General features: G+C 38.4%; 1 protein-coding gene across 5 annotated transcripts in view; it reads right to left on the reverse strand.

Moving 5' to 3' along the window:
• Window positions 1-14,032, reverse strand: part of tent4a (terminal nucleotidyltransferase 4A) — a 38,752-nt gene that overhangs the window by 6,686 nt on the left and 18,034 nt on the right. For 3 of the 5 annotated variants that reach the window (XM_048614834.1, XM_048614828.1, XM_048614822.1), the window contains exons 5-10: window positions 12,458-12,586; window positions 12,113-12,326; window positions 8,752-8,878; window positions 8,562-8,665; window positions 2,132-2,310; window positions 1,732-1,890 (exon numbers count right to left, since the gene is read on the reverse strand). In XM_048614834.1, coding sequence (XP_048470791.1) covers window positions 1,732-1,890; window positions 2,132-2,310; window positions 8,562-8,665; window positions 8,752-8,878; window positions 12,113-12,326; window positions 12,458-12,586 — 912 coding nt within the window. The remainder of the gene's footprint in view (window positions 1-1,731; window positions 1,891-2,131; window positions 2,311-8,561; window positions 8,666-8,751; window positions 8,879-12,112; window positions 12,327-12,457; window positions 12,587-14,032) is intronic. The other 2 variants (XM_048614848.1, XM_048614843.1) reach the window with 1 other exon arrangement.

Here is a 14,032-nt window from a genome sequence, read left to right on the forward strand (position 1 = left end):
AAAATTACGATTGTGAAAGGAATGGGCTTGATGAGTCAAACAGTTTATTCCATTCATTGTTTACATAGTTAATATAGCTCCACTTAGCTCCCCTGATGGATCAGTGAATAAAGGCTTTGTTTGATGATGTGCAGAGTCAAATAAACCAGAAATGTCACACCCAATCACTATTTTACACTGATTAACTGTTCTCGAGCACTAATATATTGAAAGTGCGTTAACTGGCCTTAGCATTTTGGGTTTTAGAAGTAAAACAATGTATCTACTTCTGATTGTCATCAACATGTTTACTTAAATCGTTTAGGGAAGAGAGCCTGCCACACCTACTCAATCTATCCTACATTTGGCTGCAGAGCTATAACTATGTGCCTGGTTCTTTAATGTTTCCTTCCCAATTATGCCCACATTCCAAAAGCATTTTTTATTTTAAAAAAATGGCTCAGTCATCAGATACTGAAATGAAGAATTGGTTGCAAGGTTGTAGAAACTGGAGTAAGGTTAATCTGCAATTCCCATCAAGACCCAACATGAACACAACTTGGGTAGTCTGTCACCCCATGAAATTTGCACTTGAACTGCACAACTTTATATTAAGCATTTTAAACCTAGACTAAAATAATTTTTAAAATATATTTTTAGGTTTAAAATTCCTTAAATCAGTACTTGGTTTGATGTAATATCTCAAGAGTTAAAAACCCCACTAGACCAGTCCCTGGGTTACTGACAATTCTGTAAGTTAGGAACATTGTATCCTCTTACATGTTGCTGCTTTACAGCATTAGGCAAATATAAAGTATAGATAGGGGTGGCCAATGAATATTTATGCAGCATATTACTTCTGTTAAATAAGTACTGTTATTGTCACTTTCAATTTTGCTCTGACGTAGCTCTATTCTCATTCTATCAACTGACTGCAACTTAACTATTTCACTTCCCCTCTATGACTGAATCAATTTCCTCGTTGCCTGCTGCTTGCTAGTTCTGCAATCCCAGCAGATATGCTCATGGTACTAAGAGCAATGCTCAACCAAGAGAGAAATGTGACTGGCGGTGAATCAGACAGAAGATTGGAAGAGGGTGCCAAGTACATAAGTGCAGAGTCAGTAAAACATCATATCCTTGGCCAAGATGATTTTATGCTTTGAAAATATTTAGAAGAAAAAGATTAGATTCTTCCTTACATAACTTTTTAGAAATTATTTGTGGTTTCTTCATAATGGATTGTTTCAAAATCAGAATATTAACTTTAGCAACTTAAGTCATTTAAAGTAAGAGACATGATGGAATGACAATAAGTATTGCTGAAATATTTGAGGTGTCAATTGTTCTGCTCTACTGAACTTCTGCTGAGTGAAAAATAAAACCTTCTATGGAATAAATAAATAATTATTCGAAGTACAAAAGCAAATAATGGCTATCAGAAGTATTCCTAGGAAGAGAGGACATGAGAGGAAAGACCACAACAAATGAAGTGGGCCACAAGAAATGAAGCAAAGATGGTGCATAGGATGTGGTACATAACTGTTTCAAATGTTGACAGAACCTGCCAAGCAGATTGGATACTCACTCAAGCATCACTCTATCAGAACCCAAGCAGCGAGGCAGAAGGAACTGAAAACTTGCATTTCATCTATCAGCCTGTGCTCTGAAAAATTAGCCACCCCTGATTGAAATGGCTGCAAATTTGACAGCCAAGACCCAATTACTTTGAAAGGACAACAGCTTTCTCACCTGAGTATTTGAAGTCACTATCAATGCACTTGTTATGTTTGTCTGTGGTTTCCCACTTGGGATAGGTAGTGTAGGTGCTAAAGTTGCCATCAAAGGAGCTAATGCTGGGATACCAAAGTGGTGAAGGTTTGAAGTTGTGCATGGTGTAGAGTCAGAATCCTGTTAAAAGCACCATTAAAAACACTTTCACAGTGCCATTGTAACCAATTATTTAAAGTAGTATTATATTAATACAAATTTGTTCCAAGATCAGACTTAAATCATGAATCAATAGATGAGGATTAAAGAACCATTATTCTAAGCAATTCATACATTATGAATACTAGACAGTATTTCTGGTAGCAATTCTGAATGCAATATTCATTGAAAACTCCATTAATAAACTATTGACTATACTCACTATATCACTTCCAGACAGTGACGAAGCTGAAGAAGATGAAGCAGAGGAGAGCTGCTGTGGACTGGACAGAGACATAGGTGATGCTTGGTTATAGTGAGATTCGGAATCTCTGCTTTGCTGCTGTTCTCTGATAATGTTACCAGTAGTCTTATCCACTGGTTCAATCTTAACACCATTATCTGATTTGAAGAGGAAAAAAAATGACCATGTAGAAACATATCAGAACAGCAACAATTTATACAAAATGTTTATGGTAGATGTCTCCACCAGTACAAAGTTGTATTTCAAAGAAAAACAATTCAAACTAAGGGACAGATATCGCAATCAAAGAAAGGACATGTGTCATTGACCATAAAGGAAAATGATCCTTCTGGCAAACGTTTCACCTCTAGCACCATGCAATGATTCTACAACTGACTGTAGCATTCTTTGCCAGACATTCATAACATGGAATAGCAGTGATATCACCAAATTGTCTAATCAACCAACCATATTAAAGCATTTCTACAGTTACACAAACAGGAAACCAAAATCACTAAACATCAATTTAGCATAGTTTTATTTTACCAAGAACAAATTGAAGATTGCGGCATATTACGATAAAGGCATAATTGAAATTGTTCACAAAAATCTAATTAAACATTTAGAGTTTGAAACGTGAATGCAGGGCAGAAAAGTTGACATTTTCTATGATTACAAGTTGTGGGAGAAGCTGAGTGACACGGCTGTGTGACAGACTGCTTCATGATTTCTTCACTAATCTGTGCAAATTCTGCAACTGGATGCAGTTGGAGTAGAGGAAAGATTAAACAACAACAACAAAAAAAATGGTGCAAGACAAAGGAAGATGTAATAGGACAAGGAAAGAAACCAAAAGGAAGATCTCATTGAAGTAAAATTGTGAATAGAGGAATCAACACTAACAGCTGCTGCTTGGAGAATTGGGGGAACAGGTTAGGATTTAAAATGACTGAACTCAATGTTAAATCTGGAAGACTGTAAAGGAACAGAGACAAATTCAGACTGGCTGAGAACTGTACCAAACAGCTCCATTTAGACCACAAACGAGGCCCCTAACTTCCAGTTGCCTGTCATATTAATTTTCTGTTCTATTCCTACTCTGGCCAGTCAGTCCTTGAATTCCTATACTATTCCAATGAAGTTCAAACTATACTTAAGGAACAGCATCTCATCTTTTAATTAGACATTTTACAATATTCAGGTGTAACACCAGATTGAAGTATTCCAGTTCCTATCCCCTACCTCCAGTATAATTCCAGATGGCAGCTATTAATGATGATTCCACTTTTCCCATTTACAGCAATTCTAGTCCTGTATTTTTCTTCTCCACTTTTTCCTGTGCCATCTACGTTAGTCTTGTACAATTATCTGTTGTTGTTGTTCAATCTCTTCTGCCTTCTGGCCTCTGATAGCACTTGACTTTTTTGTTCTCTCACCCACTCATCATTTCTCTGTCTCATTATCACTATCATTTCTAGTTCAGACAAAAGATCATTGACCCGAAATATCAACGGCCAGAAACATCAACTCATCTTTCCAGAGGTTGCTGACTTGAATATTCTTGATATTTACAATTTTTATTTCAGATTTGCATCAACTGCAGTATTTTGTGTTGTGTCCTCTAACCATGGACTACAATTTTTCCACATCAGGTGGCTCACCATTACTTCCCTAAAGCAATTATCGATGGACAATAAAAACTGGCCTAGTCAACGATGACTACATTCCATGAATGAATAATTAAAATAAAACTTTGACTCTGTAAAAAGAAAGAAATTATTTCTATCAGATCCTATTACCAACTTAAAACCTTTGCTTAAAGTACCCCTTAATTTTCGAAATTCCAGGGAACATAACCTGTCCTTGTTAATCTGGCCTTAAAGTTTCATCTTGGATTTCAAGATTCATTCCCATAAACTCCCTTCAAAGTCAATAAAGCATGAAAAATACTACACTATATTTCCTGATATACTCTAACCAGATAGCTTGTATAGCTATAGAATAACTTCTACCCTCTTGCATTTTAATCCTGGAGACATATAATCTACATACGGAGTGTCACACCAGTGCTGAAATTCATAAAACACATTAATCATTTGAGGATGGGAGAATTTCTTTTGGCTTGACAGCAACATCCTGTTAGTGGTGAATATCACTTGTATTGCTGCTCCATGGAAACAGTGTGAAAACAGTTAAATTCACCTACTTCCCAAACCTTTGCAATATTTTAGCCTTCTATGAGGTTGTATAATATAAAGGATCAGTGAAGCCATCATACTGAAAGGTTGCACCCTTTTCCAGCATCAAGATTGCAAGGTGAACAAATGGCTCAGGTCCAATTTAGGAGGTTGGCAATCGGGCCCAACTCTACTGTGGTACTGTAGGAATCCAAATGAGCACACTGACCGGTGAAGGTGATCTTGTGATAGAAAGCAGAAGCCATCCTTCTGATTGTTTTCGTAACTCTCTCATCCTGAGGCTGTGTCAGGCTGGCCCTATTGCTATTGTTTCCTTGGTTATTCTGGTTTATCAGCCATTACTTTTGCTGAGTCCATGCCCCTAATTCAATCTAAGCTATCTTTGAATGTCCAGCATTCACTACCGCTTTCCTTAACACCACAAAGTAATCATTCAATAAGTCTATCATGTCCTTAGTTTCAACATGGCTATAGTAAGCAAAGTTGCTTAAAAGTTTAAAGCAGATGCACAGCACGACAGCTCAACAAAGTAATGCCCATCATGGACCTGTGCAGGAAGTGTTACCAGCTGCAGCTTTGGGTTTCAGATCTTGAAACAGCAGCTGGGATCACAGATGTCTCCATGAGCAAAGAACTAGGAGCACATTCAGACAGCTGGTCACACCACTGGTTAGAGGTGAGCAGGGAGTGAGGAAATAGCTAACTACCAGTCAGTTCAAGCAGAACAAGCAGGAAGTATGCAGGAGTCATGAGAAATTCTGCTCTTCCATTCTGGATATCGGTGATGGCGATGTGTCCATGGGGTAGTGTACCATAGGTGGCAAAGTTGGAGAGGACAGGAGGATGAAGACAGTATTGATAAGGGATTCTTTATTTTGGGGAACAGACTGGCGCTTCTTGGGCTGTCAATGTGACTCCAGGTTGGTTTGTTGCCTCCCTAGTGCCAAGGTCAAGGATGTCACAGAATGGCTGCTGTACAATCTTCTAGAGAAGGGCAAACAGGCAGAGATCATGGCCAACACTGGTAGTAATGACATTGCTGGAAAGGAGAATGTGGTCCTGCAATCAGAATTTCAGTAACTAGGTAGAAAATCAGCCAACCAACAGGACCTCTAAAAGTAGCTTTGTCTGGATTAATCCCAATGCCACATTTGAGTATCGAAATAGGACGATGATATAGGTGAATGCATGGCTGGAAAGATGGCGCATGTAGGAGGGCTTTAGATTCCTGGGGTCACCAGAACTGGCTCTGGGGAGATGAGACCTGTACAAACTGGATGAGTTGCATCTGAACTAAGATTGGAGCAAGTTCTTTGAGGGGTATTTTGTTAGTACTGTTGGGAGGATTTACCAATCCTGGCAGAGCTGTGAGAACCAAGACAGAATGTTACAAAGTAACACCAGGTGCACAAAATGCTCAGAGAAGCAGATAACACTAAAATAGAGAACAGCAAGTTAATAGGAGAGTTAGAGTAGGGGAGAAAGTAATGAACTTTAAAGCAAGGTTATACTGCATGCAAATGAAGGCATGGAGTATAGTTAATAAGATTGCAGAGTCATTGCAACAGATTACCATGTGTGATTATGATGTTGCAAATCATACAAAAGATCTAGCTTAAGGAACGGTAGGTCAGTGTTAAATACTCCTGACAAGAAGTTCAGAAAAATAGGAAAGCTAAATAAAAGGGGGTGGAGTTTCTGTTTACCTTTGGTTATTTTAAAAATTCGGGCCTCAACTCCTCAGCAAAAAGTCATTCTTGCTGGGTCACTGGTTCACACATGGACTATGGAATTTTGTTCTTACTTTATTCAAATTTTCTCTCTCTCGCTCTCTCTGCAAGCTGTCTTAAGCCCAGGCACTGTGCAGGCAACACAGCCTTCTGAACTTCTGTTCATAACTATAGAATTGAATATGTATTTCCTTAACTACACTGTCTTCCATCATCACATTCCTTTCTTTCTCACTTGACAGCCATGGTACTAGAATGCAGGAGGCTAGTTTGTCCATCCTGCCATCCTTATTTTGGTCTAAATAGATAGCAAGTACCTCATAACTAATGGGTGAAGCTCAACCACCACGAAACTTTGAGATCTTTACTTCCAATCACAACCATTTGTCTCTGTTCTACTAATAGAACAACTCATGTTCTACTAACCTATGGTCCAAAGATTCCCAGGTAGCTTTCCTCTTTGATGTCTGACCATGTTTTCATATCAGACATCAGTTCAGCAATTCAGCTAAAATTTCAAGATCCAGCTGTCACAGCTACAATCGTCTAGGACTAAACTCACCATAATTTCCTATGAGCTGCAGTATATGTCCTATAACTAACCTTATCTACTTGTTTAGTTAGTAATTTTTTAAATGACTAGATCAGAGTATTATAAACCATTTAATTAACCTGTTTTAAGTTACTAATTCAGTAAAATAACAGCAAGTTATTCTTTTAATACTGACAAAGGAACACACTCACCAGCTATTGGAGATAAAACAAAAATAAACAGCACCTTCTTTCCCATCTACACCAAATTCAGCATTGTGAGCAAAGCACTCTTTCACAATCAAACTGGGGTCCATTGTTTGAGCATTGCGTACATTTGTCTGCAAGATTATAGTAATTTCCACATCTTTCAAAAGGACAAAGTCCAGGACTATAGTTCACAATGCACTGGACTGCAGGGTTGTGGTAGAGGGTTTTTTTCAGAATGGAGGCCTGTGACCAGCGTTGTTTTGTAGGGATCGGTGCTGGGTCGACTGTTGTTTGTCATTCAAATGATTTGGATGAGAATTTAGGAAGCATGCCTGTTAAGTTTGTGGATTACACCAAAATCGGTGCTACGGTGGACAGTGAAGAAGGTTATCTAAGAGTACAACAGGATCTTGATCAGCTGAACCAAGGAGTAGGCAGATAGGGTTTAATTTAGAAAAATGCGTTGCATTTTGGTAAGACAAACCAGGATGGGGCTTACACATTTAATGGTAGGGCCCTGGGGAATGTTGTCGAACAGAGAGACCTAGGAGTTCCGGTACATAGTTCCTTGAAAATGGCATCACACGTAAACAGGGGAGTGAAGAAAGAATTTGGCATGCAATGGCGAAAGTACTGACGAATTTCATCTGCTTAGTGTCTGATCGTTTTACCAGTCTGTGCTCCTAAAATTTAGCATACGTCTCACTGGTTTCTTATAATCCAGTTTGTGTGACATTTGCAAACTTTTCCCTGTTAGAGTGCATGTCCAGGTTATCAACACATATCAAAAAGAGCAGTGGTTTCTCAGGGATGCCACAGCATATCTTCATTCAGTTCCAAAAAACAACTTTGCTAATAATCTTTGGAACGTCATGTTGCGGCTGTACAGGATATTTATTGATGGAGCCACTTTTGGAGTACTGCGTACAACTCTGGTTTCCCTACGATAGGAAGGATAAATTGAAAAGGGTGCAGAAAAGTTTTACAAAAAGGTACTAGGGGGTTTGAGTTATTAGGAGGGGCTGGATAGGCTGGGATTTTTTTCCGCTTGTAGTGCAAGATGTTGACAGGTGACCTTACAGAAGTTCAGAAAATCCTGAGCAGCACAGATAAGGTAAATAGGTAGGATCTTTTCCCTAGGATAGGGGAATTCAAAACTAGACAGCACAGTTTAAGGTGAGAGGGGAAAGATTTAAGGGGACTGGACATGTGTTGTGTGTAGAGATGAACTGTCAAAGCAACTGTTAGATGTGGGTTTAATTAAAACATTTGAAAGATATTTGGGCAGGTACATGAATAGGAAAGGTTTGGAGAAATATGGGCCAAATGCAGGCAAATGGGACCAGTTTACTTTGGGAGACCTGGTTGACATGGACGAGTTGGACTGAAAGGTCTGTGTCCATGCTGTATGAATCTGTCTCAAAATTTGCTAGTTTTCAGATCCCAAAATAATTAAAAGCTATCTTACATAAACACAAGTACAATGTTTCTAGAACACACTAAGTGAAGTGGATGAACTACAGGTTTTTAAAAAAAAAAAAAAATCACGATTGAATGCAAGGTAATAGAAAGATAACTACAGCAAGGTAGACTGGCAGCTTGCAAGCAAAGCTCATGCAAGGTGAGGAGAAAGACAGTTTGTCAGTTGTCTAGTCAGAACAGCCATCAACTCACCTCACTAATATGTTGCAAAAATTATCTGTTAAACTTCCTTTGTTTAGATACAACACTTTTACTAACCACAATCAGGTGATCCAAGGATCTTTCCTGCACCCCATTTCTTCCTGATCCACTCTCTGTAATCTATGACTTCTTGAGTCACTTTGATTATTCGTCCAAGAGTGCTGAAACAAAATTAATTACACTTAAATTACAGCCCATGGAAATCACTCATTCATTCATTAACAAATTGAAAGTCGGAATACCCTACCTCTCAGAATCTCTGTTTGGATAAGACCTTGCTAGCGGTGATACAGCATGGCTAAGGACAATGTACGCATAGTCGAAGACTTGTTTGACTTGCATGGCACCATACGAACTTCTCCCCACATCATTTCCTGTCAAAAAACAAAAAGATTTGTTTAGCAAAGAGAGAATTTAAGTTTTTAAAATAAACTTTTGAATGCATAAATCTTGTAACAGCACAAGCAAGCTCAAAACACACTTTATTCCTAATTGTAAAGTTGATAACTTAGGGTCAGTAAAATACCCTTACATCTTGTATATCCTGGTATTTCAACAACCTGCTCTTGCAAGTAAGGGGACAGTGAGTGTTTGTGGGCGTGTGGGAAGGGGAGACGGAGAGAAAGAGCAGGGATGGGGGTGACTAGAGAGGCATGCCACAGACATGGGAACAGAGAGCGAACGAGACAGACAGCGAGCGAGCCCGAGACCAAGCGTGAGCCAGAGTGAGATGCACAGACATAATCTCACTCAGAATGGGTGAAGTGAGAATGAAACACTCAAAATATTTACAAAATAGTAACACAAGGACCGAGTGACAACTTAATGTAAAGCAAACCGTCAGTACTTCCAAAAGCAGCAAAACTATGAAATAAGGTATGGTCTTTCTTGTATCTGAATGGTAACCATCCACAACCATGATGTATCACCCAATACAAGAGACAGAAAAAAAAATTATATCAAAGGAAATTGACCTAAGATATTTTCACCTTGCAGGCAAATAATTGTTTACAATTTGCTGTATCATTCTGAATGAGTAATGTTTGAATGTGAAAATTGTGTCAAAAGCTGTACAGTAAGTAAAAAGCAACAAGATAGAAATTTGCATCATTTGTTGGGTGTAAAACTTGGCAATTTGTGGGCATTTTGTCCTGATTTGAGGGCTGAACACAATATTCTGGATCAGACATATCAGACTGATGCCAATCCCAAACTGAAACTTGTCGGAAATTAAGCTGAGTCTGTGCTGTGCAAGGTCTGACCAGTCATTCTGGTCTTAATGGGTAGAACAACAGACCTTTAATAAGGAATATAGAAGCTGTTGAAGAAAAGACAAGTAAACATTTTTTCTACCGCTTACCTTAATGTGGAGTAGTAATAGTTTCTTTAGGTCCATAGCAATACTCCCAAGTTTGCGCTAGTCTCTATGCGCGGCGCCCCACTAAGACACATTGCTATTGCCCAAATTTTGCTCATTCTGTCCAACAAATTGCACTAGAGCAACAAAGTCATAGCTGCAGCTTGTTGATTTTATAATAATGACGGACAAACCAATGTCAGTCAATCCTTTGGCAAATGTCAGCTCCTTTGGTGGACAGTGCCATCACATCACCGGTTTTGATTCTGAAGTTCGATCCTGACCAATTGCTAACCAACACTTCACATAAGTAAACTGGAGAGCAATTCCACGCCTTAGGAGGACAGTAAGAGGAAACAGACTAAAGGGAAATTTGATGAAAACGTCTACCAAAAGATTAGATTAAATCTAACTTATGCCAGGTGGCTTATCTGCCATAGGCTGCAATCTTATCATTCTATAATAAGAAAACAATTGCTGCGAGACAAAAAAAATGCCAAGTAAAACAGAAGGACAAGTTGTTTCTTAAGGACATTTCTAAAGTGTAGTTAAGTCAACTTGTGCACAAAGGATTCCATAGCTTTTTCCAAAGAGAGAGCTTCGTCACTTCTGGGTCTACCAATATTTATTTCTAATCACCACCACCAAAACCAATTCACTGACCGTTTAGCACTTGGCTATTTGTGAAATGTACTCCGTGCCACTGGCGGTCATATTTATCACAAAATAACAGTTACTACACCTCAAAAATAATTTATTGACTATGAGTGGCTTTGGGATATCCTGGGAAACAAAAATACTTGACTCAATTATGATGACTCACTACCAGACCAAGATAAAGTTATTACAAACGTCCAATTTTGGCAGGAGGGAAATATTGCAGAAGTAAGGTCTCCAACATATTTTTTCTTCCCTCAAAGACCATTACCCCATTCTTTGTTCTTAAACTGTGTTGAGAGAGTGATTCCTAATATACAGTCATAGAGTAATACAGCATGGAAACAAGCCCTTCAGCCCAAACTAGTCCATGCTGTCCATGCTGCCCACTCAGCTAGTTCCAATTGCCTGCATTTGGTCTATATCCTCCTAAACCCTTCTCATCCAAGTATCTATCCAAATTTTTTTTAAATGTTGCTATTGTACCTGCCTCAACTTCTTTCTCCAGCAACCCATCTTATATACACACCACTGTCTGCGTGAAAAAGGTGCCCCTGAGATCCTTCTTAAATCTATCCCCTCTCATCTTAAACCTATGCCCTCTTAGTTTTCAATTCCCCATCCCTAGGAAAAAGACTATATGCATTCATCTTATCTATGCCCCTTATGATTTTATGCACGTCAATAAAGTCACCTCTTATTCTCCTACATTCCAAGGAATAAAGTCCTATACTAGTCAATCTCTCCCTATAACGCAGGCCTACTGGTCCTGGCAACATCCTCGTAAATCTTCTTTGCACACTTTCCAGTTTAACTAGGTCTTTCCTATAACAGGGTGACTAAAACTGTACACAATACTCCAACGACTTATTCAACTGTAACATAACATCCCAATTCCTATACTCGATGCCTCGACCGATGAAGGGCAGCATGCCAAATGCCTTCTTCACCACCCCATCTACCCATGATACCACTTTCAGTGAACTGTGTACTTGTACTCCGAGGTCCCTCTGTTCCACAACACTCCTCAGGACCTTACCATTTACTATTCAAGACCTACCTTGGTCTGACTTTCCAAAATGCAACACCTCACACTTAGTTGCATTGAATTGCATTCACCAATCCTCACCCACCTCCCCATCTAATCAAGATACCTCTGTAATTTTTGATGACCTTCCTCGCTATCAACAATACCTCCTAATTTTGCATCATCCGCAAACTTATTCATCATGTCTTATACATTCACAGCCAGATTATTAATGTAAATAACAAGTAACGGAAGTCCCAGCACCAACCCCCTGCGGCATACCACTAGTCACACACCCCCAATCTGAGAAATAACCTTCAACCATCACCCTCTGCTTCCTACCATTGAGCCAACTTTGAATCCAAAAGTTCTCTGATATGGTCAGGAAATTAAGTTTTTTTTCATGTTTAAAAACAGTACATAGCAACCAGTATAATCATGTAGACAATCAACACAGATCCAAAGTATACCTCTAGGTCAGTAAGCGTAACAAAGGAAGAAATCAGAAAATTATAAGGCATGCAACAATGAGACATTTCTAAATAAAAACAAAATTTGTTAAGTTACCTGGAACCAGAGGATCTTCAATGCATAACATAGATGGTCTATATCCATTGGTCATGTTCTTCATGATTTCATCTTTGGCAACATAAGCACCTCCACTTCTTATCCTAATACCAGTTTTCAAGTAATTAAAATGTCTCCCGTATAGTTCAAAAAATTCTACCAGTAGAACTCCAAGGTTTACACTAGGCCTTCTAGCATCAATCCTTGGATGCAACTGCAATAATCAAAAGATTCAAGTTTTAGCTTTGCAAAAAGATGTTCACTCGTTTCCAAATATTGCTTGTTGTAGTCACAGAAAAAAAGATTTTAACATATCCATATGTTGAAGAGAATATATGTTTTTACCTGTAGGAAGCTAATAGCCATTAAAATGAGGCTGTAAGAACTAATTCCTCCAGTAAAGACTTCATTTAAATCCCTCTGAAGAAGAAACTGTTTTAAGACCAGTATTAAATAAGGCAATACTGGATAATCCTGTGAAGAAAAAATAAATTTAGAATTCATGCAAATGTAAGACAAAAACTGCTCAAGAATAAACTCGAAACATAAAAAAAAACTTGATCAAAGAAATTCAATTGATTTATAGTGCTAAAGTCAGCTCCTATTATTGAATTGAACTTGTGGAGCAGAAGACACAAGAACAGCATGAATTCTCAGTTACAGAATACTTGGTACCTTTAACAATACTGACTTACAATGGATGGTTTCCAACAAAATAGTTGGGAAAGCATTTGAACAAAGCTTGAAGTGAATGCTAAAGTCAACAAAATAGTCGAATAATTGCATTCACCACGACTTAACAGTGAACAGTGACAAAATGCACAGATTATCAGAGACCAAAAAAAGACACATGTTCCATGGACATATTTGCACATTGCAAACATCTTCCATTTTTACCATTTCAAAAAGCTCCTGCAAACGCCTCCAAATGGTTTTTCATGTTTTTCAATGTTGAAGTCATAACTATCACAGCTGAGATTACTGTGTGTTTTCTGCAAACAACAGGACCCAAATATTGACACAACATTTCACTCCAAGGATATAACAAAGATATACCATATCAAAATCAAGGAACTGTTTGGCAAGTATTCAACAATATTATTATGGTCAAGGTTCCTTGTTCAGCAACTGTTTCATGGTACTCAATGGAGTTACTGGCATGAGAATTTCACCTCACCAAAATATATTATGTTTTCTTCAACAGACTTCTACCCTCCAACAGTACTGAGTGTTGTCAAACTCCTTTTGGATACCCAAGATAGGCTACAATTTCGCCAAGTTAAACTTTGGGAAGATCAAAACCTATGCCTTTAGGCTATGCCAAAAGCTCTGCACCCTCAACACTGATTGAATTCTTTTCTTAGGCCAATATCAAAGGTTAAACCAGACTTGGGTTCCAATTTGACTCCTGATCTCTATCACAATGATCACATTATATGACCTCCTCACCAGTGCTGACATTATGTGTGGCTGAACTCTTCAAACGTACTGTACAACTTCCATTCTTGACTATCCAAATGATGGCTGAACTTGATCAACTTGAGCTCATTAAAAACCATGAACAAAGACAGAAGTTGCTGGAAAAGCTCAGAACTGAGGAAGGGTCACTGGACCCAAAACGTTAACTCTGATCTTTTCTTCACAGATGCTGCCAGACATGTTGAGATCTTCCAGCAACTTCTGTCTTTGCTCCTGATTTACAGCATCTGCAGTTCTTTTTGTTTTCATTAAAAACCTTGTTCGTATTTTACCTTACACTTTAAGACCTGCTCACAAATGGCCAGTGTCTGCTTAAATTGATTCCCTTTTACTCAATAACTTGAAATTTAAAATTCTTGACATCTTCATTTACGAATCCCTTCATGACCTCCATCTTCCTCGTATTGGTACCTTCCTGTATTTTTCAACCGTACGTTCTTC

This window comes from Rhincodon typus, chromosome 2, assembly GCF_021869965.1.
Source record: "Rhincodon typus isolate 14 chromosome 2, sRhiTyp1.1, whole genome shotgun sequence".
Classification (NCBI taxonomy): domain Eukaryota; kingdom Metazoa; phylum Chordata; class Chondrichthyes; order Orectolobiformes; family Rhincodontidae; genus Rhincodon; species Rhincodon typus.